Source organism: Hyla sarda, chromosome 9 (genome assembly GCF_029499605.1).
Source record: "Hyla sarda isolate aHylSar1 chromosome 9, aHylSar1.hap1, whole genome shotgun sequence".
NCBI lineage: Eukaryota > Metazoa > Chordata > Amphibia > Anura > Hylidae > Hyla > Hyla sarda.
The window spans coordinates 102,063,423-102,087,577 of NC_079197.1; the positions used below are offsets into that span (position 1 = coordinate 102,063,423).

General features: G+C 41.3%; 1 protein-coding gene across 1 annotated transcript; it reads left to right on the forward strand.

Moving 5' to 3' along the window:
- Window positions 1-1,026: 1,026 nt before the first annotated feature.
- RAB39B (RAB39B, member RAS oncogene family) lies at window positions 1,027-23,414 on the forward strand. Its single transcript, XM_056538891.1, has 2 exons — window positions 1,027-1,508; window positions 17,306-23,414. The coding sequence occupies exons 1-2, from the start codon at window positions 1,294-1,296 to the stop codon at window positions 17,730-17,732; spliced, it is 642 nt and encodes a 213-aa protein (XP_056394866.1). The 5' UTR covers window positions 1,027-1,293; the 3' UTR covers window positions 17,733-23,414.
- Window positions 23,415-24,155: the final 741 nt, after the last annotated feature.

Below are 24,155 nucleotides of genomic sequence, written 5' to 3' on the forward strand. Positions count from 1 at the left end.
TTGAGCCCCATGATTACATAACTTGAAATAAGAAAAACACATAGGAGAAATGGTACATAAAAAAAACTTGTCTATACTAATGCACACTAAAGGGGAAAAAAAGTCATGTCTGAAGGGAGGCGCAGCTCTTCGGAGCAGTACGGTAGAGGCCGGCTCAGCGCCTATAGTGCGGGGATTACGGCAGCTGCTCATGCCAGTGATGAGTCAGAGTGTTTGGTGCTGATGTTGCTGCCATTTCATCAGCTCGGTGCGGGCAGCATCCTCTGGAGCCCAGCTCTCCATCTTACAGCAGCCGGGGCCTCCATTGTCTCCGGGCACTGCCATCTGTCGGGCATCGCCAGCCTAGCCTGGGCTCTTTGTTGTGCACATCAGCTGATATTACGTAGCTGGGCTACAGGACAGGCTGATCGGCCCCGTGCATGTGCCTGCTGATCCCTGGCACCCACCTCCCGTCTGCTGCCACTTCTGCATCTAGGTGACAGGGTGAAGGCTGCGCTCTCCCCCAGAGGTAGGTGCCTGGTGCAGCAGCTGGGCGGCATCTTGTCCGGTGCACTGAGCACCCAGGCCTGGTGTCCCTGCCATCCTGCCCCTTCCGCCCTGTGCAATGTTCTTGTCCGCACCTACAGCGCCCTCTAATGTAACCCCTTGTAGCCCATCGATCAGCTGTCACTTCTCCCAGGCCTGTGCATAATAGACTCTCAGCATAGACTGCTGCAAAATGGAGGCCGTGTGACCTTTGCATCGCACCCTTCCCTCCCTCCCCTGCTGCCAGTGATCAGGAAGAACATGGCTGTGCTGAACCTCCTGCTGCTCCACTGATCCCTGCCTCTACACTCCACTCACCTGCCTGCAGCGCCCCCTGGAGCTCCATGGGACTATTGCACTGAGCTGTGATCTGACAAGCTGGGACATGTACTGTTGAGCTCTGCCTGATTGTCCTGTATTCACACAATACTGGGAGCCGCATAGTAGGACCCAGTCTATAGTCTTGGCCGGCTGTCACTCTTGGAGAAGAGTTTATACTGTGTTTATCACCTCAGCACTCAGTCTATAGTCTTGGCCGGCTGTCACTCCTGGAGAAGAGTTTATACTGTGCAAGGCCGCGCGTCTTGTTCTGTACATATCACCTCAGCACCCAGTCTATAGTCTTGGCCGGCTGTCACTCCTGGAGAAGAGTTTATACTGTGCAAGGCCGCGCGTCTTGTTCTGTACATATCACCTCAGCACTCAGTCTATCTGCTTTAATCTGTAAGGATATACCGTCATACGGACCAGCCTAACGGAACCAGAATCATGGAAGCAATCTGGTTATACCAATTCCGTCTTATCGTGATCGGGGACTCCACAGTAGGGAAGTCATGTCTGATCCGGAGGTTCACAGAGGGCCGCTTTGCCCAGGTGTCCGACCCCACAGTGGGGGTGGATTTTTTTTCACGACTGGTGGAAATCGAACCAGGCAAACGGATCAAGTTGCAGATCTGGGACACAGCTGGCCAGGAAAGGTTCAGGTAAGGAGGGACTACTGTGGCCCATCTTGGTGGCCTACATAACTTATAGGTGTGTGTTCTATTGTCCGTGGCAACCATTTTAGACAAGAATTTAAAATAACATCAAATTAACACCTGACAGCTCCATCCTAGTTTGGGAAATATGTACAGAAAGGGGGGCAAGTACTGTTAGGCCTCATGTGTCAGGAGGGCACCGTAGGGTTACATGGGCCCTACTGAACCTTAGTGTGCCTCTAATGGCTAATCTTTAGACTTTGCAATATTACAGAGGTCTTTTACAACATACAGCACCCAGTTACCAATAGGCAGAGGGATGGTAAACCACAGTTAGCTAGGTTCACACTGCTTTTGCATCCTGTTGAAAGGTCCTGTTTTATTTTTAATTTTTACCAAAAAGCATGAGGCAACAGGTCACAAACATGTAGCAGGTTCCTTTTTTCTGTCCCGATTAAAGGGGTTATCCAGCGGTGGTCACCCAAGTTGTTTTGGTGCTGAAGTTCTACCTTTGTGGACCCTTGGAGACCTGCTCTTCCTCCATTCAAAAACTCCTTATTTACAGTTTTTGCAGCACTGGTCAAAGATAACAACAAAGATGTTCCCTTCCAAGTCCTCCCAAATCTCCTCCCCTCATTCCTTCCCACAGTTCCGGTAACCCGCTCCTCAGGGCTGAGCAAGATTCATAACAGACATGCGTCATCTCAGGGGGTTGGCCTGGCAGAGGGATCAGGAGCTGGCCAACCCTCCAAGATGATGAAACCATGTGATGTATGGTCACAAAATGACGCTGACACTACAGAAAGTCAACAGTAAAATGATAAAAAACTACTAATCTTCCGGCATTGGGACTAGTAAAAGTGAGTAATGGGGACCAAGATGGGAGGAAAACAACATGTTCATTCTTTCAGCGTAATTATGCGTCGACTGCATTGCCATCAATGGTGGTGCCGCAGGTTTGCTCGGTGCTAGCGGCAAAAGATTTCGATGGCGGCTGCTCCCACAAAATCTACTTGTCCGATGAGGATCCACTTGTCCGGGACAATATTCGCTTTTACACTCTCGTTTTTTCCTCCTCGCCCTATAATAGCCATAACTACCTACTATAATGATACCTTTTAATTAACATATTCTCCAAAACAAAAAAAAAATATATATATATATATATATAATCGGTAAATTGAAATAGTAAGAGATAATTTAGCAAATTTGGTGGTTTTCTTTTCTACACCATTTACCTTGTGGTTGAGGTAACATGTTTTTTTTATACTTTAGGCCGGCCTGATTACAGCAATACCAGATTTGTATAGTTTCCCTCATGTTTTACAAATGTTAAAAAAAAATCTGAACTTTTTAGAATTTTTTGAATTGCCATTTTTTGACCCCTGTAGCTTAAAAAAAAAAAAAAAAAAAAAAAAATATATATATATATATATATATATATATATATATATATATATTTATATATATATATATATATATATATATATATATATATATTTGCATACCAGGCTGTATGAGGGCTAATTTTTTGCGCCATAATCTATTTTTTGTATCGGTGCCATTTTCGCTTTTTAACTTTTTTTTTCTGGGATATTCTAAAAGTTGCAATTCTGTGATTTAGTATATTTTTTTTTTTACATTTACGTCATTTACCGTATGGGATACATAATGTTATATTTTAATAATTCGTACAATTACGCACCCAGCGACGCTAAATATGTTTATTATTATTATTATGTTTACATGTTTTTATATAGGTAAAGGGGGGTGATTTGAACTTTTAACATGGAAGGGGTTAATGTGTGTGTTTAAAACTTTTATTAAAACTTTTTTTTACACTTTATTAGACTTTTAGTAGGAATTATTAGATTCCTCATACAGATCAATAGAGTTCTATTGAACTCCATTGATCTGTGTGCTCTGTGATTCATTAATAGAGCCTAGTCCAGCCAGGCTCTATCAATGACAGAGCAACAGACACCAGGGAACAGAGGTAAGCCCTCTGGCTACCTCTATAGTGGATCTGCCCCCTGCGATCGCGCTGCGGGGGGGGGGGGGGGGGGCTATCCACCCCAGTAGCCCACCAGGGAGCATTCACATGTCCCCTTAGATGCCGCTGTCAGCTTTGACAGCGGCGATCTAAAGAGTTAATAGCCAGCCGTGCGATCGCCACATGCTGGCTATTAGCGGTGGTGTGAGGTGGAAATTTGGGGAGGAGAGTCGCAAATTTCCACCTCACAGTGGCCTCCGGCTACTGAGAACAGCTGAGGGCTGCATAGTATGGAGCGGGCAGGAGTCGGGAGCCCGCTCCATACAGACTGCTGAGCTAAGGGCCGGAAAAATTAACCTGCCTGGCGCCCGGAGCTGTATGTCCCGAGTGTTGGGCGATAGGAATTCCACATCCCTGTTCTTTAATTTTTTTTAAAGACTTTTGAAAAATAAAAGAAGCCATCCTCCATGTGCATAGCCTAATCCTATAGTTAGATATTACTCCACTCCATGTGGCTCCTCTCACAGTGTATTTTCAGAAAAATATGCCATTGAATGTATAAAAGAGGTCAGAGACACATGCTCAGATTTTGCCACATATTTTACTCTCCATTACCACAAACTTTTCCATGGTTTTGGACATAGATGTTGCCGACATGAAAAATTCATCAATGTGACCTATTTATATTTGTCTACAAAATTTCAAATCCATGGTGTAAAACATTTGGGATTTGTATTACATAAAGTTTTCATGTGTATTCTTATGTGGAATACAGGTGAAAAATACATGTGAGGGTATGTGAGAGGGTATGTGTGAGGGTATGTGTGAGGGTATGTGTGAGGGTATGTGAGAGGGTAGCTATCCACTAGTGACAGGGTGGGGATTTCTTCTAAATATTTTACTCTAATGACTATATATTGTATTGCAATCCACATCCTGGATTTCCGTTGTGTTTTTCACTCAGAATATGTGACATGTCACTAATTCAAACATATTAGAAATAGGCGCTAAAGAAAATTGGCATTGAAGTTTACATTCTGATCTGTGGCAGGTAAACAATAGCACATGCATAAGTTATAAACACACTTAAAGGTACTCCAATAAACGGCATGTGAACCTGGTGAAATGCCAGATTCGCTTGAGTATAATATGGCCGCATTTTTGCACCCATTTTATGCCCGCAAGTCTGGGCCTGACTTTAGGTCTAATGACCTTAGTCTGGCTGGTACTTTTGGCAGTGGCCGTATTGCGCCCCTTGCGAAAATGACTTTAGACTACACTAATATGGCATATGAAGGAGTAGCGCTTATCAAGGGCCCCCCCAACAGGTCTTCATCCAATACAGAATAGTTAGTGATTTCTGAAGCACTTTAAAGAGGTTATCCAGACCTAGAGAAACATGCAGCTTTCTTCCAGAAATTGCGCCACTCTTGTCCACAGTTTGTGCATGGTACTGAGCTCAGTCAGCTTGAAGTGAATTCAGTCCAGTGGTAAAACCACACAAGTGCGGTACTGTTTTTTGGAAGAAATCGGCTATATTTTCTTATTCTCGATAACCCCTTTATTTGTATCAATTGTGAAGTACTAAGGAAATCGTAAAAATATGACCCATTGGGGGACCTTTTTTAACTGGAGGTGAGATACATTGTTTAAAATCAAAGGAACACAGGCATGGGCATCGTAGAGGACCCTCTTCATGACAAAGAATTAAGATCTGATATATATCAGTGGCTTCCACCCTGGCAGATATGGTGCTTCTATCTATGGTCACAAACCTAATTAAAACCACTGACCCAATCACATCATATGATGTCACATATGCAGACTGAATAGACAGGTCCCTAGCAATCAACCTTTTGGTCAATGTATTTATTGGTCACGTGTCTTAATAGACATTAGTAGGGTGCTGTCTACAAGTAGTCATGTGGAGTGTGTTATTTTACCGCCGTATTGGTCCGTAGAGTACTTGGGCACTTTATGTGGCCCTTACCGAGTGACATACATATTACTCCCGAAAAAAACTCTGTAGTTGACAGCACCAGATGATATTAGTATTAACCAATAATAATACCAATACCATCTGGTGCTGTCAACTACAGAGTTTTTTTTCGGTAGTGATACGTATGTCATAAAGTGTCCAAGTACTCTGCAGACCAATACGGTGGTAAAATGACACAATCCACATGACTACTTGTAGACAGCACCCTACTAATGTCTATTAAGACACGTGACCAATAAATACATTGACCAAAAGGTTGATTGCTAGGGACCTGTCTATTCAGTTTGCATATGTGACATCATATGATGTGATTGGGTCAGTGGCTTTAATTGTGTGGTTTTGTTTCTCACCTTTACTTTATAATTTGAATAAAAGTTATGGTTTATTAGAACACATACTTATATAGAGGCCTTTTGTTAACTCCCGTATGGGGTTAAATTGTTGTTCATAATTGATACCTCTGTATGTATTCAGTGGCCTTTTGTCGGTGGGGCGGTATGAGGGCTCATTTTTTGCGCCGTGATCTGAAGTTTTTAGCGGTACCAGAGTTATATTGATCGTAATTTTTTATAGCTTTTTTTAAAATTTTTATGATATAAAAAGTGACCAAAAATACGCTATTTTGGTCTTTTGAATTTTTTTGCGCGTACGCCATTGACTGTGTGGTTTAATTAACAATATATTTTTTTTATAGTTCAGACATTTCCGCATGCGGCGATACCACATATGTTTATTTTTATTTACAGTTTTTTTTTTATGGAAAAAATGGGGTCATTCCTACTTTTATTAGGGAATGGGTTAAATGATCTTTATTAACTTTTTTTCACACTTTTTTTTTCAGTGTTATAGCTATAACTAGGGGCTATAACACTGCACACACTGATCTTCTACACAGATCACTGCCATGCATTAACATGGCAATGATCAGTGTTATCAGTGGTTGATTGCTCAAGCCTGGATTTCAGGCTTGGAGCAATCAATCGCCGATCGGATGCAGGTAACGGACCCTCTGCTCGCATTCTAGCTGATCGGGACATCGCAATTTCACCATGATGGTCCCGCCGGGAGTGTATTTTTGTTACTTTAGATGCAGCGATCAACCGTCACAGGGGGTTAGTTTGTATAGCAAGCGGCAGAGCATTACGCTGCGCACTGGGGCCGGGAGGGAGCAGCATAAAACTGTCACAGCATACTGGGGCCATCAGGAGAAAGCGCTTGTGGCCCGCAGCACCAGGAGACAGTTCTCTTCACATCACCGGCGCTGCGGGCGGCTAGTTTTCATAGCAAGCGCTTGCTCCTGGCCCCCGATGCGCATCGTAATGCTCTGACGCTTACTATGCAAACTAACCCGCTGTGACGGCACTGTAACCTAATAGGAGAATGGGCACTGTAAACTGATAGAAGAACGGGCACTTGTTTTACTTATACATTTGTATGTTCGCCACCACAGATAAGGATAATAAAGGGGCCTATGTGCTGGGACCAATCACACAGCGGTCCTAGCGATGACATACAGGAGATAGGCGTGGTGGCCGTGGGCCATTGCCACGCCTATCCGACTGTTGCTGGCTGTCTTATAAAGCATTTTTTAGCCTGATAAAAGCTGCTAGAAAGCAGTGAAAGGTATACCTGGAGAGTAATTCTAAAGAACTTTGTTACCCTGCAATTAGTTTATGGGGGGTACAAATTCATGACAGTTGCGCTTTAAATTTTCATCAGGTGTTGGTAACAACCCAAGTAATCCATACATACAAAGAAACCAAGACAAAATGGCACAGAGATTAAGTTATGTGTAATAATGTTAAATGCCCCCGGGGAAAAGTATTGAACACATGAAGAAAGATATGTGCAAAAAGGCATAGAAAGCCAAGACAACAGCTGAAATATACCAGTAATTAAAAAGCAACCCAGCCTCTTGTCAGTACAAATTAATATTAGCTGGTTCAGTCCGGAATGCTGATGCTGCCGTATGGTAAAATGCTTAAACACAAAAAAATTCCAATTGCCAAAATTGCTGCTTTTTGGTCACGTCACGACACACAAAAAAAAAAAAAAAAAAACAACGTAATAAAAAGTGATCAAAAAGTCATATATATGCAAAAGTGGTACCATTAAAAACTAAAGCTCATGGCACAAAAAATAAACTCTCATTTTATTTTGTTTACCTTAAAACGTAACAAAAATTATCAAAGTTAGGTATCATTGGAATCATACTGACCAACAGAATAAAGTTTGCCGAACAAAATTGTGCAATTTCATATATATATATATATATATATATATATATATATTTTTTTTTTCTTCTAATTATCGCTGGGTCATGAAGAGGTTAAATAGGGGCATGGCTTGGAACTTACTTAGGCAAGTCCGGCAGAGGAAGGGCAGTTGGCGCCAAGTACCAGCAGGATCACCACATCTACCCCAGGATTGGGGTATCTGAAGCAGGGCCAGTACGTAATGCTTGCTGCATTTGTCCCACATTGGCCCATAGTTTGTTTTATTTTTTTTATTTAATTCTTATTTGTATTATGGCCAATTTTTGTGTTATTTAATTAAAAAAAAACTGTTTATTTTATTATTAGCACAGAGTTTTTAATTTCAGATTACTTAAATTCATGAATTTATTTAACCCCTTAAGGACTCAGCCCATTTTGGCCTTAAGGACTCAGACAATTTAATTTTTACGTTTTCATTTTTTCCTCCTCGCCTTCTAAAAATCATAACTCTTTTATATTTTCATCCACAGACTAGTATGAGGGCTTGTTTTTTGCGCGACCAGTTGTCCTTTGTAATGACATCACTCATTATATCATAAAATGTATGGCGCAACCAAAAAACACTATTTTTGTGGGGAAATTAAAACGAAAAACGCAATTTTGCTAATTTTGGAAGGTTTTGTTTTCACGCCGTACAATTTCTGGTAAAAATGACATGTGTTCTTTATTCTGAGGGTCAATACGATTAAAATGATACCCATTATTATATACTTTTATATTATTGTTGCGCTTAAAAAAAATCACAAACTTTTTAACCAAATTAGTACGTTTATAATCCCTTTATTTTGATGACCTATAACTTTTTTATTTTTCAGTATAAGCGGCGGTATGGGGGCTCATTTTATGCGCCATGATCTGTACTTTTTTTTGATACCACATTTGTATATAAAAAACTTTTAATACATTTTTTATAATTTTTTTTTTAATAAAATGTATTAAAAAAGTAGGAATTTTGGACTTTTTAAAAAATTTTTCGTTCACGCCGTTCACCGTACGGGATCATTAACATTTTATTTTAATAGTTCGGACATTTACGCACGCGGCGATACCAAATATGTCTATAAAAAAGTTTTTTTACGCTTTTTGGGGGTAAAATAGGAAAAAACGGACGTTTTACTTTTTTATTGGGGGAGGGGATTTTTCACTTTTTTTTTACTTTTACTTTTACATTTTTTTTACATTTTTTTTTACACTTGAATAGTCCCCATAGGGGACTATTCATAGCAATACCATGATTGCTAATACTGATCTGTTCTATGTATAGGACATAGAACAGATCAGTATTATCGGTCATCTTCTGCTCTGGTCTGCTCGATCACAGACCAGAGCAGGAGACGCCGGGAGCCGCACGGAGGAAGGTGAGGGGACCTCCGTGCGGCGTTATGAATGATCGGATCCCCGCAGCAGCGCTGCGGGCGATCCGATCGTTCATTTTAATCGCGAACTCCCGCAGATGCCGGGATCTGTATTGATCCCGGCACCTGAGGGGTTAATGGCGGACGCCCGCGAGATCGCGGGCGTCGGCCATTGCCGGCGGGTCCCTGGCTGCGATCAGCAGCCGGGATCAGCCGCGCATGACACGGGCATCGCTCCGATGCCCGCGGTTATGCTTAGGACGTAAATGTACGTCCTGGTGCGTTAAGTACCACCTCACCAGGACGTACATTTACGTCCTGCGTCCTTAAGGGGTTAACTAAAAAATTCTGAAAAAACTTTTACAAAAACTATATATAAAAGTGGCTGGGCAAAGCATTTTCAGTTTCGGTTTTCAGCCAAGCACAGCCTAAATTTTTGGTTTTGGCCTCAAATTTCCTTTTCGGTGCATCCCTAGTCCAAAAGCCAAGGACCCCTTGTGGAGAGCCTCAAAAAGATCTGGAATTAGCAGGTACTGTTGTCTCAAAGAAAACAGTAAGTAATGGTAGGTGGACTGGACTCCGCCACCATGGCTTGTGTGTATGTTCACCACGCAAGACTCCTTTGCTGTATAAAAAGCTGTTGGATCTTGTTTAACATTTGCTGCACAACATTTGGAAATGCCAGAGAAATACTGTGGGAATATAGGGGGAGATTTATCAAAACCTGCGCAGAGGAAAAGTTGCTGAGTTGCCCATAGCAACCAATCAGATCGCTTCTTTCATTTTTCAGAGTACTTTTCAAAAGTCAAAGAAGTGATCTGATTGGTTGCTATTAGCAGCTCAGCAACTTCTGCACTGGACAGGTTTCGATAAATCTCCCCCATAGAGTGGTCAGATGAGAGCAAAATTGAACTGTTTGGATGCAATAATACACATCGGGGGATATTTATCAAAGCTGTCTATGTCCCGCATCAATTTAGACCAAACTACAGAGGGTTAGGCCGGTCTATTGTGCGCCTAATTTATCAAATGGCGCAAGGCTCTTGATAAATTCTGTGCACAGACTTTGAGATCTATGCTTTAGACTGTATTTAAACCTGCTCCAGCATGGTCTGACATTTCGGCGTACCTTCAGCCGATGCGACTTGTCGCTGAAAAGTCACTTTTGATAAATTCAGCACCAATGCATTTTCCAATGCATTTCCGTCTAAAATAGACTAGAATGCATCACGTTCTAAAAATCCTCTAGAGCAAAAGTCGCACATATTTAGACTGCGACTTAATGTGCGGCAAATTTAGACAGGAAAAACCAGTCTAAATCCTTTGATAAATATCCCCCATCATGTTTGCAGGAGAAACAGCACTGCACATCATCCTAAAAACACCATACCAGCAGTGGAGTTTGGAGGTGGGAACATCATGGTGTGGGGCTGTTTTTCAGAACATGGTACTGGTAAACTTCAAATAAGTGAAAGAAAGATAAATGGACAAATTTACAGAAACATTCTTGACAAAATCATGCTACCACATCTGCTACCTTCTACCAGGATGATGAAGATGAAAGGAGCGTGGACATTTTAGCCAACACATAGCCTAGGAAACTCTTAAATGGTTTCAAAGAAAGAAAATAAAGCCACTAGAATGGCCCAGGCAATCACCTGACTAAAATCCCATTGAAAAGCTATGAAAAGAAAGCTCATAAATTCATAGAAGAGGCCCACGGAACCTTCAAGATTTAAAGACTGTGTGGAAGAATGGGCCAAAATCACACCAGAACAATGCATATGACTAGTTTTTTCATACAGGAGGCACCTTGAAGCTGTCATTACCAACAAGGGCTTTTATACAAAGTATTAAATAAATATTCATAAGGCCGGATTCACATGGCAGAATTTCTATGCTGAATTCTGCATGACTTTATAGCCCATTCACTTCAATGGAATTCCTGCAGCAGAATTTTTGCTGTGTGAATGGGACAGCAGAATCCCATTGAAGTGTATTGGCTATAAATTCATGCAGAATTTTTGTGCAGAATTCAATGCAGAAATTCTGCCGAGTGAATCCGGCCTAAGCATGTTTAATACTTTTTCCATGAAAACCAAAATAGGGGGCTCAGCTAATAATCTGAATTATATAAGATGGGGTGCTATTAAGTGCAAACTCAGCAAAAATCCAAAAAAGAGAAGAAGTGAACGCACTATAAACAATGCACACCCATGTATTGCAAAAGGAAATTTTATTGGGGCAACACAAAAAGTCACACAGTTAAAAACACTTAAAAAGCTCAAAAGAGCCTACTAACAACAGGAGAGGACCAATAGTGGTCACCCTCAGGATCACCGCATAGTAGTAACAGTAATATCACATTGCTTTATCCTCCATAGTACATCCATAACCAATAATTGTACAATAAAATAGTATAAAGCAATATACCCTCACAAATAAAATACATGTGCTGTAATAAGACACAATGAGGGAGACTTATCAAAACCTGTGCAGAGGAAAAGTTGCCCATAGCAACCAATCAGATCGCTTCTTTCATTTTTAACAAGGCCTCTGCAAAATGAAAGAAGCGATCTGATTGGTTGCTATGGGCAACTGGCCAACTTTCCCTCTGCACAGGTTTTGATAAATCTCCCCCAATATGCCTATAAATATATGCAAAACAGAAAAAAACATAAGAAAATACTATATAGCTGCTGAAACTATACTCAACCAATATAATGTAAAAAACTGTTGAAAAATAAGGAGGACAAGCAAGATACAAGTAATGGAATTACTGCGGCGTCTAAGAAACTCCACGCGGTCCGTTGCAGGGCAACTTCCTTAGGGGTGCTGCGGTAGTATAAGAATACCCAGCATTATATATCATAAGTGTCAGTGTGCAATTACCTGCAGGATAGCAACCAATGTGGATGAGCCTAGGGGCGGAAATGTTCGTCATCTGACACCGCTTCCGGTCTCTTTCCCTGTCACGTGGGCAGAGTCACCTGATAAAAGCCAACCGCATCACATGATCGGCGCTGGCATTCATGTTGCAATACATGGGTTTGCATTGTTTATCATGCATTTGCTTTTTCTCATTTTAATACTTTTTCCATGTGTCATTTCACATAATTACGCACAACTTTATTTCTTAGCTTATTTGTTTTGGTTTCTTTGTATGTAAGGATTACTTGGGTTATTACATGGTAAGAAATTCTTGTCAATAGCACCTTTGGAAATATATTTAGTGAGTAAAAATGGTGAGTGTTCATTTTTACGCCCTGTCCATATATCTCTATGGGAGAGCCGCGCATCTATCTTTGAATAGGGGATTCGTTTTTGTTCATAATACTTCTTTAAAGGTGGAAAGTTCTGGCATGATTTACCTTTGTCTCATTCTTTAACATCGCTAGAACTGTAGACTTTTGATATCCATTGTAGCTACACAGTAAAGCTCAAAAACAAAAGCACTTTGTCACATGACAGAGCAGGGCCAAGGCTGAGAGTTGCTGTTCTGAAGAAGCAACAGGTAAGAACTGTAGTCTATTGGATTCATAGACTTTATACTCCTGTATAGCTGATGCTGGTGATCCATCATCTAAAAGGACCGGATCGGTTTGGAAATCTATTGATTTCCAAAGTCAGGTAATATAAATCCTACAAGAGTAAGTAAACTATCGGCTCAGCTGTTTAAATCACCACTAAATTATTTGAGGCATTAGTAAATCAGAAAACTGATGGTCTTTGGATACACCACCCAAAGCATTGGTACTTTATACAAGTCCTTTTGGATCCATCCATGCACAGGTCTGTATATTTAAGTATTTATTATGTTCCCTTAGCTTCATCAGGGCTATGTTTCATTGGTCTATACAGGGTGTGACCCCCATGATTTAGAGTATGTTCACACATTGAACATGGCAAAATTTCAAGCATTAACTTTATTGTGTCATGAACGGGGGCAGGGAGAAGTGAGCCCTAAGCTGTCCCAAGACATCTCTCCCTGCCTACTTGCCTAGACACCCTAGCGGTGCATGACAAATTGGAGATGGTCTCTTTCTGTGCTAAAGTGCAATGGCATCATGCTCAACAAAACAAACTGAACTGTACATAGTCGGGAATACAATAACCAGAACAGATATCTAAATACTAACAAGGCAGGATATAGCATACTAACAAAATTGAACACACTCAGAACAAAGAACACACTAGAATACATATAGATACAAGTTCAGAGGACACAGATCAGTGTTAATGTACAGAGGACACTATAGACCAATGGTAATGTACAGAGGACACTATAAATCAGTGATCATGAACACTATGATCAGAGATTATGTACTAAAAACACTAAGGATCAGTAATCATAAACACACTAGACTCCCCACTCCAAACATGGAAGGAAATAAATACCAAAACCAAATAGACTCCTAGCCAGCGGGCACTCTCCACCATTCAGGGTACGGAAGGAAACAAAATACTAGGAAAACAAAATACTAATACAAGTAAACATGGTACAGGACTTATATAACGCACAGTGTGAACACAGACTAGGATATATAAAGATGAATGCCGAACGAACATACAAAATACTAAAACCCGACAAATGTACTAAAACCAAGCAGGATAAAATCTATATCTCAACCAGGACAGGTAACCATGGAAAAAACTCTGTACAAACAGACAAAAGGTGCATAAGAAAACAAGACATGGTCAGAGTAGGAACTAATTACCAGCCGAGAGTTCCAGCAGAGCTCAGGTTTTAAAACCACACCTGAGCTGCCATAGGCTAAGAGCATCAACTCTTCCCAGACCAGAGAAAAAAAGCACAGAAACTGATAAGACACAAAAACAAAGTCTGAACAAAAACCTAAAACAGAAAATTGCAAAGACAAAGAAACGGACATTACATATTGTTATTCATTGGAACTAATCCTTGGTGTTTCTATGTAAAATAAGTTGCATGCCACTTGTTTCTGCGGCATGTGAACAGGTTTCATTGTACAATGGAACTGTGCTGGACTCTGTCAAATCAGAGACGTGTGCATATTATGCGTATGGAGGATTTGGCCGCTCACACTATAATCCTATGGTCCAAATTTGGTAAAACAAGACCCCTCTTGGTCTCTCTTCAGAGACTAAGTGGACTTAGCCTCTTGGCTGTCTTCATTGGCATGCAAGGAATCATTGCCTTTTCACTCCCTTCCCCTTATCGTCTCTCCTTTTTTTCCCCTCTCCTTGCTACTTATCTATTCTATACCTAGGGACATGTGCCTGACCTATTTTTCCCCTTTTGTTTGGTATAGTTTTTCTTGCTCTTGCAACATTTTTGGAGCTATTGTTTATTGTCCGTTTTGTTGTGCTGGACCTGCAGTTATACAAAATTCTGTATTTTTTGTGTCTTTCTCTTGTAATTTTTGTGTGCGCTCAACAGGGGTGTGGAAATTTTATAAAAAACTACTTGTCCACGGGACTAAAATGGAGCAAAATCTACTTGTCCCTCATGACGATCTACTTGTCCGTCCAATTTTCGCTTTTACACACTCGTTTTTTCCTCCTCGCCCTATAATAGCCATAACTACCTACTATAATGATACCTTTTAATTTTTCAATAACATATTCTCAGAACCAAAAATATATATATTAATGGAAGTGAAATTGAAATAGTAAAAGATAATTTTGCAGATTTGGTTGTTTTTCTTTTCTGCGCCATTTACCTTGTGTTTGAGGTAACATTTTAGTTTTATACTTTAGGTCGCCTGATTACAGCGATACCAGATTTGTATCGTTTACATCATGTTTTACTAATTCTGGACTTTTTCAAAAATTTTTAATTGCCATTTTTTAACCCCTGTAGCTTTATTTTTTTTCCGCATACCAGGCTGTATGAGGGCTAATTTTTTGCGCCATAATCAGTTTTTTGTATCGGTACCATTTTGGCATTGATCTGACTTTTTAATCGCTTTTTAACTTTTTTTTCTGGGATATTATAAAAATTGCAAATCTGTGGTTTGGTATTTTTTTACATTTACCGTACGGGATACATAATGTTATATTTTCATAGGTTGTACAATTACGCACGAAGCGATACCAAATATGTTTATTTTTATTATGTTTGCATGTTTTTATATAGGGAAAGGGGGTGATTTGAACTTTTAACATGGAAGGGGTTAATGCAGCGGTCTTCAAACTGTGGCCCTCCAGATGTTGCAAAACTACAACTCCCAGCATGCCCGGACAGCCAACGGCTGTCCTGGCATGCTGGGAATTGTAGTTTTGTAACATCTGGAGGGGCACAGTTTGAAGACCACTAGGTTAATGTGTGTCTTTCAAACTTTTATTAAAACTTTTTTATTTTATTTTTTTTACACTTTATTACACTTATAGGAGGAATCATTAAATTCCTCAGACAGATGAATAGAGTTCTATTGAACTCTATTAATCTGTGTGCTCTGTGATCCATTGATAGAGCCTAGTCCAGCCAGGCTCTATCAATGACAGAGCCGGGACAGGAGGAAGCAGAGGTAAGTCCTCCGGCTACCTCTATAGTGGATCGCCCCCCTGCGATCGTGCTGTGGGGGGGCGATCCACCCCACTAGCCCACCAGGGAGCATTCACATGTCCCTTTAGACGCCGCTGTCAGCTTTGATCTAAAGGGTTAATAGCCAGCTGCGGCGATCGCTGCATGCTGGCTATTAGCGGCGGCCCCGGCTACTGAGAACAGCCGGGGGCTGCAGAGTATGGAGCGGGCAGGAATCCCGAGCCCGCTCCATACAGACTGCAGAGCGCCGCATGCATTTCCCCGTGCAGAAGCGCCTCCTCCCCTCAGCTCTCCGAAGGTACAGCTGGGGGGAGTGAAGGCAGAGGACGCAGGTCTGCACAGGGAGAAATAAGCCACGCCTCCTCATCTCCCCCCGCACGTCTGCAGAGCAGGGGAGAGAAGACAAATACACAGCTTCTCATCTCCCCTGCTCTGCTTCGGAGGACACCGGCTGCAGAGTATGGAGCGGGCAGGAGTCAGGAGCCCGCCCCATACAGACTGCAGATCCGCCGCACTTGTCAGGTCCGGCCCTGCTTGCCAGAAAGCGGGCTAAGGGCCGGACAAATTCACCTGCCCGGTGCCCAAAACTGCTAGTCCCGGGCGTCGGGAGATAGAAATTCCACATCCCTGGCTCAAGTTAAAGACATGCAAATAGGGCCTTACAGTCACTCTTAAAAAAACTATGCACTCATTGAAACTAAGGCTACTTGCACATGGGTAAGATAATCACCAGAGTCTACTCAGTGTTTCAGTATGTAATTTTACAGCACCATATCTAGTAGCCTATGTTCTCTTCTTTAGTGTACAATTTATTTTTGACCTCTTGATAGCCATTATCTCATAAACATAACCCCTTAAAAAGGCCAACCAAATGTTTAAAAACCTGGTGGTTAGTCAGGAGGAGAAGCACTTGCAAAAATACTAACTAAATATTATGTCCAATGCAGAGGTCCAACGGTCCGTATCGCACAATCAGCGCTTCGCCACGCCTCTGAATCGCTGATTGCGCGATATGGAATGTTGCCCATCCTACTCCCCCACCTTCCTGTCTCTGTCCGCTCTCCCGCATGTCATGGAACGCTAAGTATGTTGTGATTCAATAAAGAAGTGTTTCTTACGTCAAGACCGGGTGAGTGCTCCATTCTTCTATACCTCTGCATTGGATATATCCTTTATCTGTGTGAGCACCTGAATGGTCATATAGCTAGAAGAGTACAGTCACGTTCCCATGTGTAAAGTAGCAGTGCTGGGTAACTCTTTTATGGACTGAACTAACTAAATATCGTCTGCAATAATAAAGACCATCATAGTCTTTATTTATAAGTAAAAGACTTTCTCCAGTACAGCATATTCAAAACAGAATGGCCCAGATTGATCAAACTTTGTGAGAGTAAAAATGGAGCGATTTTCCCACAACAACCAATCACAGCTCTGCTTTCACTTTACCAGAGCTCGTTAGCTGAGCTGTGATTGGTTGCTGTGGGAAAATCTCTCCATTTTCTCTTACACGGTATGATAAATCTGGGCCAATGTGTTTATCACATTGTACCCTCTTGCCCTTTTAATTAACATTTTTAAACTTGCTAAACTTTGGGTTTGAAAAATGTTAAATGTATTTTAATTTATGTTCTTAAAATGTTCTTTTTCATTCCAGGTCCATCACACGTGCCTACTACAGAAATTCTGTTGGAGGTCTCCTACTATTTGACATCACCAACCGCCGCTCCTTCCAGAATGTCCACGAATGGTTGGAAGAAGCTAAAGCTCATGTGCAGCCATACCAGATTGTTTTTGTCCTGGTGGGCCACAAATGTGACCTAGACACACAACGGCAAGTGACAAGACACGAGGCTGAGAAACTGGCCACTGCCTATGGCATGAGATATATAGAAACCTCAGCCCGAGATGCCATCAACGTTGAGAAAGCCTTCACTGATCTGACTCGCGATATATATGAGCTTGTTAGAAAGGGAGAGATAAATATCCAAGAAGGTTGGGAGGGGGTAAAAAGTGGCTTTGTCCCAAATGTAGTGCACTCCTCTGAGGAGGTAGTTAAATCAGACAGGCGGTGCCTTTGCTAAACAGTAGAAGTAAATAAGAAGGTCGCCATTGTGAACTACTAAAATAACACAGCCGTAACCAATCTGTGAGGTAAAGGGTTCCTTGAAATTGCTGATGGTACTATAGAGCGAAGGGAGGTTGGACAGCGGAAGAAAAAAAATAGTTTGTAAAATCTGTAACACACATCTCCAACTTAAGGAAGCTCTTACATCTCTGGCAAGGGCCAAGTGTGCATGTCTATGTTTAGGATGGGATTCATAAATCAATGATACCAAGAATTCAGATACATTCTAATTCATTTGATAAATTCTGTGTAGTTTAATGTTGGTAGTTTTATGCCGTGAGTTAATACCACAGTGTAATGGTCATTATATATAGTTATAGAAAAAGCAACCCTTTTATTTACCGTACTTTGGGAACAGACACACTGAAAAAGATTTTTTAGCTTCTATGGAAAAACCTGTAATTCGCTGTGACCCCAAACCAGTTAGGTGGCCTTAAAGGGGTACTCCACTGGCCAGCGTCCGGAACATTTAATTCCAAACGCTGTGTGTGCGCGCTGCGGTGGTTGTCCACGCCCCCTCAATGCAAGTCTATAGGAGAGGGTGTGGCAGTTGTCACGCCCCCTCCCATAGACTTACATTGAGAGGGTGTGGTGTGACATCACGAGGGGGCATGGCCGACCGCAGCAGCATGTCCACACAGCGTTCAAAACTAGATGTTCCGAACACTGGCCAGTGAAGTATCCCTTTAAGGCTCACGTCATTCACAGGTAGAAAATACTGCTATGATGCCAGCTGGAATACCAGTCATATGAAGTCTGCTACCAATTCACTAAGAAAGTGGTAATTTCAAGAAATCATGTGGCTCGATCCTCCTAGTAAATTTGTAGCAGATGGCTGCTCCTGTTTCGTATAGGAAACAGGTCTCTTTATATATGCACACTTGAGGTGCTTGCTTCATACTAGCCCTGAATAAAATGTAGATACTAATGGAGAATATGTAACATGTAAAAGAGTATACTAATAGAAAAAGTAAAACACTGAAGCTTTCACAAATGGAACTTGAGATTCTATTGCATTACTATTAGGTAACAATGTACTTTAAATTGTATTTATTTGAGTTGTAAATTGTTCTTATTTTGTAGATTAAAATGTGTAATCTGACCAAATATAATATTTTGCACTATTCTAAAACAAAAAGTAATATAAGCAATAGATCAAATTCCCATTTACTTATGTGGCAATACAACCTAGATGCAGATTACAAGGTAAGAAGATACAAGAGCAGGTTGATGTTTTGGCCTTTTTCTCATAATGTCTGCTTAAAATACCATTACTGCCTTGAGACCAGGGATTGTTTATTAGTTTCACATGTTTTATTCCCCAAGAAATAATACATAGGAATATAAAACATTGACTGGTTCTTTAACTTAAGACCCTTTTACACAGGAATTTTCATCCAAAGTATAACACATAGTGTGGTAGTATTTATTGGTGTACAGTATGGGGCACTGAGCTCCTCTTCATGGTCTTAAAAGGTTGCCTAAGATTTGAAGAACATAACTACTTTCCTTCAAAGCGACACCATTCCTATGCCCGGAACTCCTTTGACAAGAATAGTGGACAAGCATGGTGCTATTTTTGAAGTAAGCAGCCCTGTTTTTTTATTCCTGGACAACCTTTTTAAGGAGCATACATATTCTTAGGGTTCTGACGTAGGCTAATGCCTAATAATAATATTGCAGAAGCTGGACATGCTGATGAATGATGGCTTGGGGAAAATTCACCTTCCAAACATTCTAATACATTTCTGCCATGCGAGGTATAGAGCCAGTTGAGTACTAAACGGTTGTATGTGGCAAAATTGAAATCAATACACTAGACGTCATCTACAGTACACATCAATTAATATAAATGCAACCACTGTACCCATGTGATAGTTGCTTGATCCCCGTAAAACCCTAGGTTATTTATCATTGTTGGCCGTAGTCCCTAAACTATGTGTTCAATAATGAGATTGGAATCTATCGCCACGTTTTGTTTTAATTCAGAGATCAGGGTTGCCAGTTTCTAATGTTTACCAACATAAAAGATGTGTTGTATGAAATTTCGGGTAACCAACATTTTTCTAAAGGAAATCCAAATGTCCAAATAAGCTCTTTGGTTGCTTTAGACATTCTGTTATAAAAATTCTAATGTTGTCTTGTTTAAATTTTGTAGATTGAGATGTGCTATATTAAAAAGTTAGGGTTAATTCACACCACGATTATGCCATACGGCTGCCGGCAGGAAAATTTAGAAACCGGCTGCTGCCGTATCCCTTCCGGACTCACTCTGCATTCCAGTCATTTGAATAAGATGACCGGAGTCAGCTACCGACTCCAGACGGTTCATTTTTGAACCGTATCAATTTTATTACCGGACTAAAGACAGCGGCAGACCACGCTTTTCAGTCTGGCAACAAAACCATATACGCTCCAAAAATTAGCAGACTGGAGGCACTAGCTGACTTTGGTCAGCTCATTCGAATAAATGGGATATGGCAGTGACTGGTTTTGAAATCTCCCTGCCGGATCCGGTGACCGTATGCCCAAATCGTAGTGTGAATGTAGCCTTACACTTATGGACCGGATCATCTGTAATTTGACTGGTTCTTCAACTTAAGACCCTTTTACACAGCAATGTTAATTCCCAAGAATAATGTAAAAATGCCAGCGATCAGCTCATGAAAAAGCAAACACTCATTCGTCGGCCGATCTTATATGTGGCCAATAAAATCCTCCTTATCGGTTACACAGAGATTGGTGCTCATTTATTGAAGCTAGTTGGACCATCTAAAAGGGCCCTTAGACTGGTTTCACACCTGGACCCCACACCACTAAATTCTACTGAGCTGACCTTAAGCTGGGCATATGCAGTCAGGTCAGCCAAACTCACCATTTTTTGCAGATTTGGACCGCCCATCTAATGTGTATGAAGCCGACAGCAGATGTCGTGTATAGAATGGATGGCATGTTAAATTTCTCCACATCCAGTCCCTTTGCTCTCAGAGGTGTTTGGCAGCAGCTTTTTTTTCTACCTCTCTATTCAGAACACAGAGTGCATGTAAGGATGGAGAGACACTGCTGTATGTATGGCCATAAGCCAGCTTTTCATAGAAGCTTGTGGTGACCTAGGTTTTGTCCAGTAAATGTGACAGGGTCCAAATAAACATGTTGAAAGGTGGGTGTGTTAACGCAACATAAAATGAAATTGCTTTTCTCTCATATTATGTCAGGGCTGATTTTATAGTTGAAGTATATGAAGTATAGAATGGAGCCAGCACATCAGCATTTCATAGTTTGAGGGTTCATTTTCATATCTGAGCTATGTATTCCCCTCAACTGTGACCAGATCCTAAGGGGATAATATTTGCATCAAGAATTATTTTCCTTTTCGCTCTGTTGGGATAAAATCCTATTTTGGAAGAGTAGTACAGAAAGATACAGAGACTTCTGATATTGTCATCTTTAAAGTGTTACTGTTTTGACATGTCACAGATATGTCAAGAGTATTGATCAGCAAGATTCTCAGAGCTGAGACCCCCACCAATCACTAGATATAGCCAGTAGAAGTCACTTGTGAGTCTATGAAGCCCACCTCCTGCAACAAGTCAGATCAGGTGACGAACCAGGAAGAGAAATGTGTCTCCCGGCTATATCTAGTGATCGGTGGCGGATCTTGTCACTGAATCCTGGGCGATCAAAAACTTTTACATGTCTGTGACTTGCAAAAGTTTTAGAGACATTATTGCTTTGAAGGGGTATTCCGCCCCTAGACATCTTATCCTTTGGATAGGGGATAAGATGTCAGAGATCTCTCCTGCAGCACCCCGTCATCTGGTGCAAGCTCGCTCCGTGCCTGATGACTGGTAATGCAGGGGTTGGAGGATTGTGATGTCATGGCCCCACCCCCTTAATGCAGGTCTATGGGACGCGGCTTGGTAGCTGTCATGCCCCTCCCATAGACCTGCATTGAGCGGGCGGGGCGTGACATCATGATCCTCCGGCCCCTGCATCGCCAGCCATCAGGCACGGAGCGAAGCTCACTCTGTGCACCGGATAACAAGGGGTGATGCAGGAGAGATCGCGGGGGTTCCCAGTGGCAGAACCCCCACCATCAGACATCTTATTGCCTATCCTTTGATGGCGGAAAAGATGTCTAGGGGCAGAGTACCCCTTTAAGGGGTGGTGTAAGATCCAAAAAACATGGCTGCTTTGTTCTGTAAGCAGCACTGCACCTGTCCATAGGTTGTGTGTGCTACTGCAGCTCAAATGTATTTGTTTTAATAAAGCTAAAGTGCGATACACGGCACAACCTGTATATCAAATACTGTTGAACATGGACAGGGTTTTTTAAGTAAAAGAATGGGTTTGAGAAAAAAGAACATGGGAATACAACCCGAATCAGTTTACAAGCAATGTCATATTGAAAGTCTTCAGATGTGGCGCACTAGTCGTTCATGAAAGAAGGTTGCATAGTGGGTGCCTGTGTAAAGGCATGGTGATAGAATGAGGAGAACTGAAGCAGGACCTTTAGTGTATGAGGCCAGCTGTGTTTAACTTTGATGTTTTTATTTTTGCATAGACGCTACTTATGGGTCAAGTAATGATGGTTGGGTATGAAAATAACATTACTACAAGATGATGCCACCAAATGGCTTCAACTGGCTCCCTGTGAAACTTAAAGGAGTTATCCAGGATTAGACAAACAAAGGTTAAAATATATATATATATATATATATATATATATATATATAAAAGCACCACCCCTGTACTCAGGTTATGTGTAGTATTGCAGCACAGTTCCATTTAACCCTGTACATGCCGTTTTTTGGAAGAAATTAACTCTGTTTTTCTACTTCTGAACAACCCCTTTAACTCTTAACACAATCTATAGACATCCACAAGTCCCCAGAATGTGGTAACTGGTACTTTGGCATGTGTGGCATAGATGCGATAACCCGTAACATTAAATCAACATTTAAGGCTTTTTTCAATATAGATGTGTGAAGGATCATGTTTTGTGACGTAAACAGAATTGGATCGCATAACAGAAAAGCCAGACTTTCTGCAACAAGGAAATTGTATTACATGGCAACCATGTAAGACATATACAGCCCGAACATAAGGCCCCACTCACAGAGCTCTACTTCTAGGAGTAATCCAAGCAGGAGAACCCACAGCATGTCCATTGCCCTAATAGGACATATAGACAGGAGTTGTCCTAAAGACACAAACCACTTAAGTTTCAGATCCAACGTGGTTTAACTTTCTGGATTTCATAATAAAGTTCCAGTAATAAATACCTAATAAATGGCAATGTATACCAAGTCTACACAGTTTCTGAACATGTTTTGTCCCTTTTAATGGCATCTCATGAGAAGTAAATTTAAGGATTTCCATTCTCTTATTTTCTATAAACAATGTCCGCACATTTCTATAGATATTTAAAGAGCTTACATTCTAAAATAAGTCAAATCTGCATGTTGGTTTTGCGTTCCACAGAATCTCCAGAATATAAAAATGTACACTTCCTTGCTTTCTGTTTTGCACTGTAAATGTGAACATATGCTATCTAGCTGTATGTGAATGACAAAACATGCTTGTACCTAGAACAAATTACTGGTAATATGTGAACTGATAAAAACTTCTAACAAGTCTTTGTGTTTATTTCATCTCTATAAAAAAAAAAAGGGAACAGATTATACTGCATTAGTACTGCATCAGAGAGAAGCCTGTATATGGGGCTGGGGTTTACCAAAGGTCTATTATCCTCTTACTGCTATAATCCAGTACATTTCTAGGCAAAAAATTTAACACAAGCCGCAAATCCAGCTATGTAAAGGGAGGTAGAGGGTGAATGTGGTGGAAACACTAAACTAGAGCAGTTATTGATTAGGATTGATTTTCCTGCATTTATATTTCTCAGGAACTGTAGTGCTGCACTCCATCTAAAACAATATCCCCATCCATAGCAGTAAAATCAGTCCTATAAAATTGGGTTTGCACAAAGTGTCTGAATCCGCACTCACATGTGTTAAGCCTATCAGGCTGTGTTTGTAGTTTGATATATAAGCGCACGCCGGCCCCTCCACAGGTGCGTACAGAAGTTTAGTGAAATTTCAGTTGTGCGCTGCTGTGAGCTGGTATCTAGTATTCCTGGTCTGTGGGCAGTAAATGCCGGGGTCCGGAGATGCGATTATTCATTCATTCTGTGTAGGTTGGTGTATTTCTCGGTTTGTGTGAGGGGACTGCAGCGCTGGCAACGGTGCAGTACATATCTCTGCTGTGGCAGCATTTGAACCGGGCACCGGCGGGTGGTGCTGTTTAACAGACGTGTTTCTGCACAACATGCTTGTTTTCAGGACTTACCGGGTCATCAGCGCTTTCAGGGTTCCGG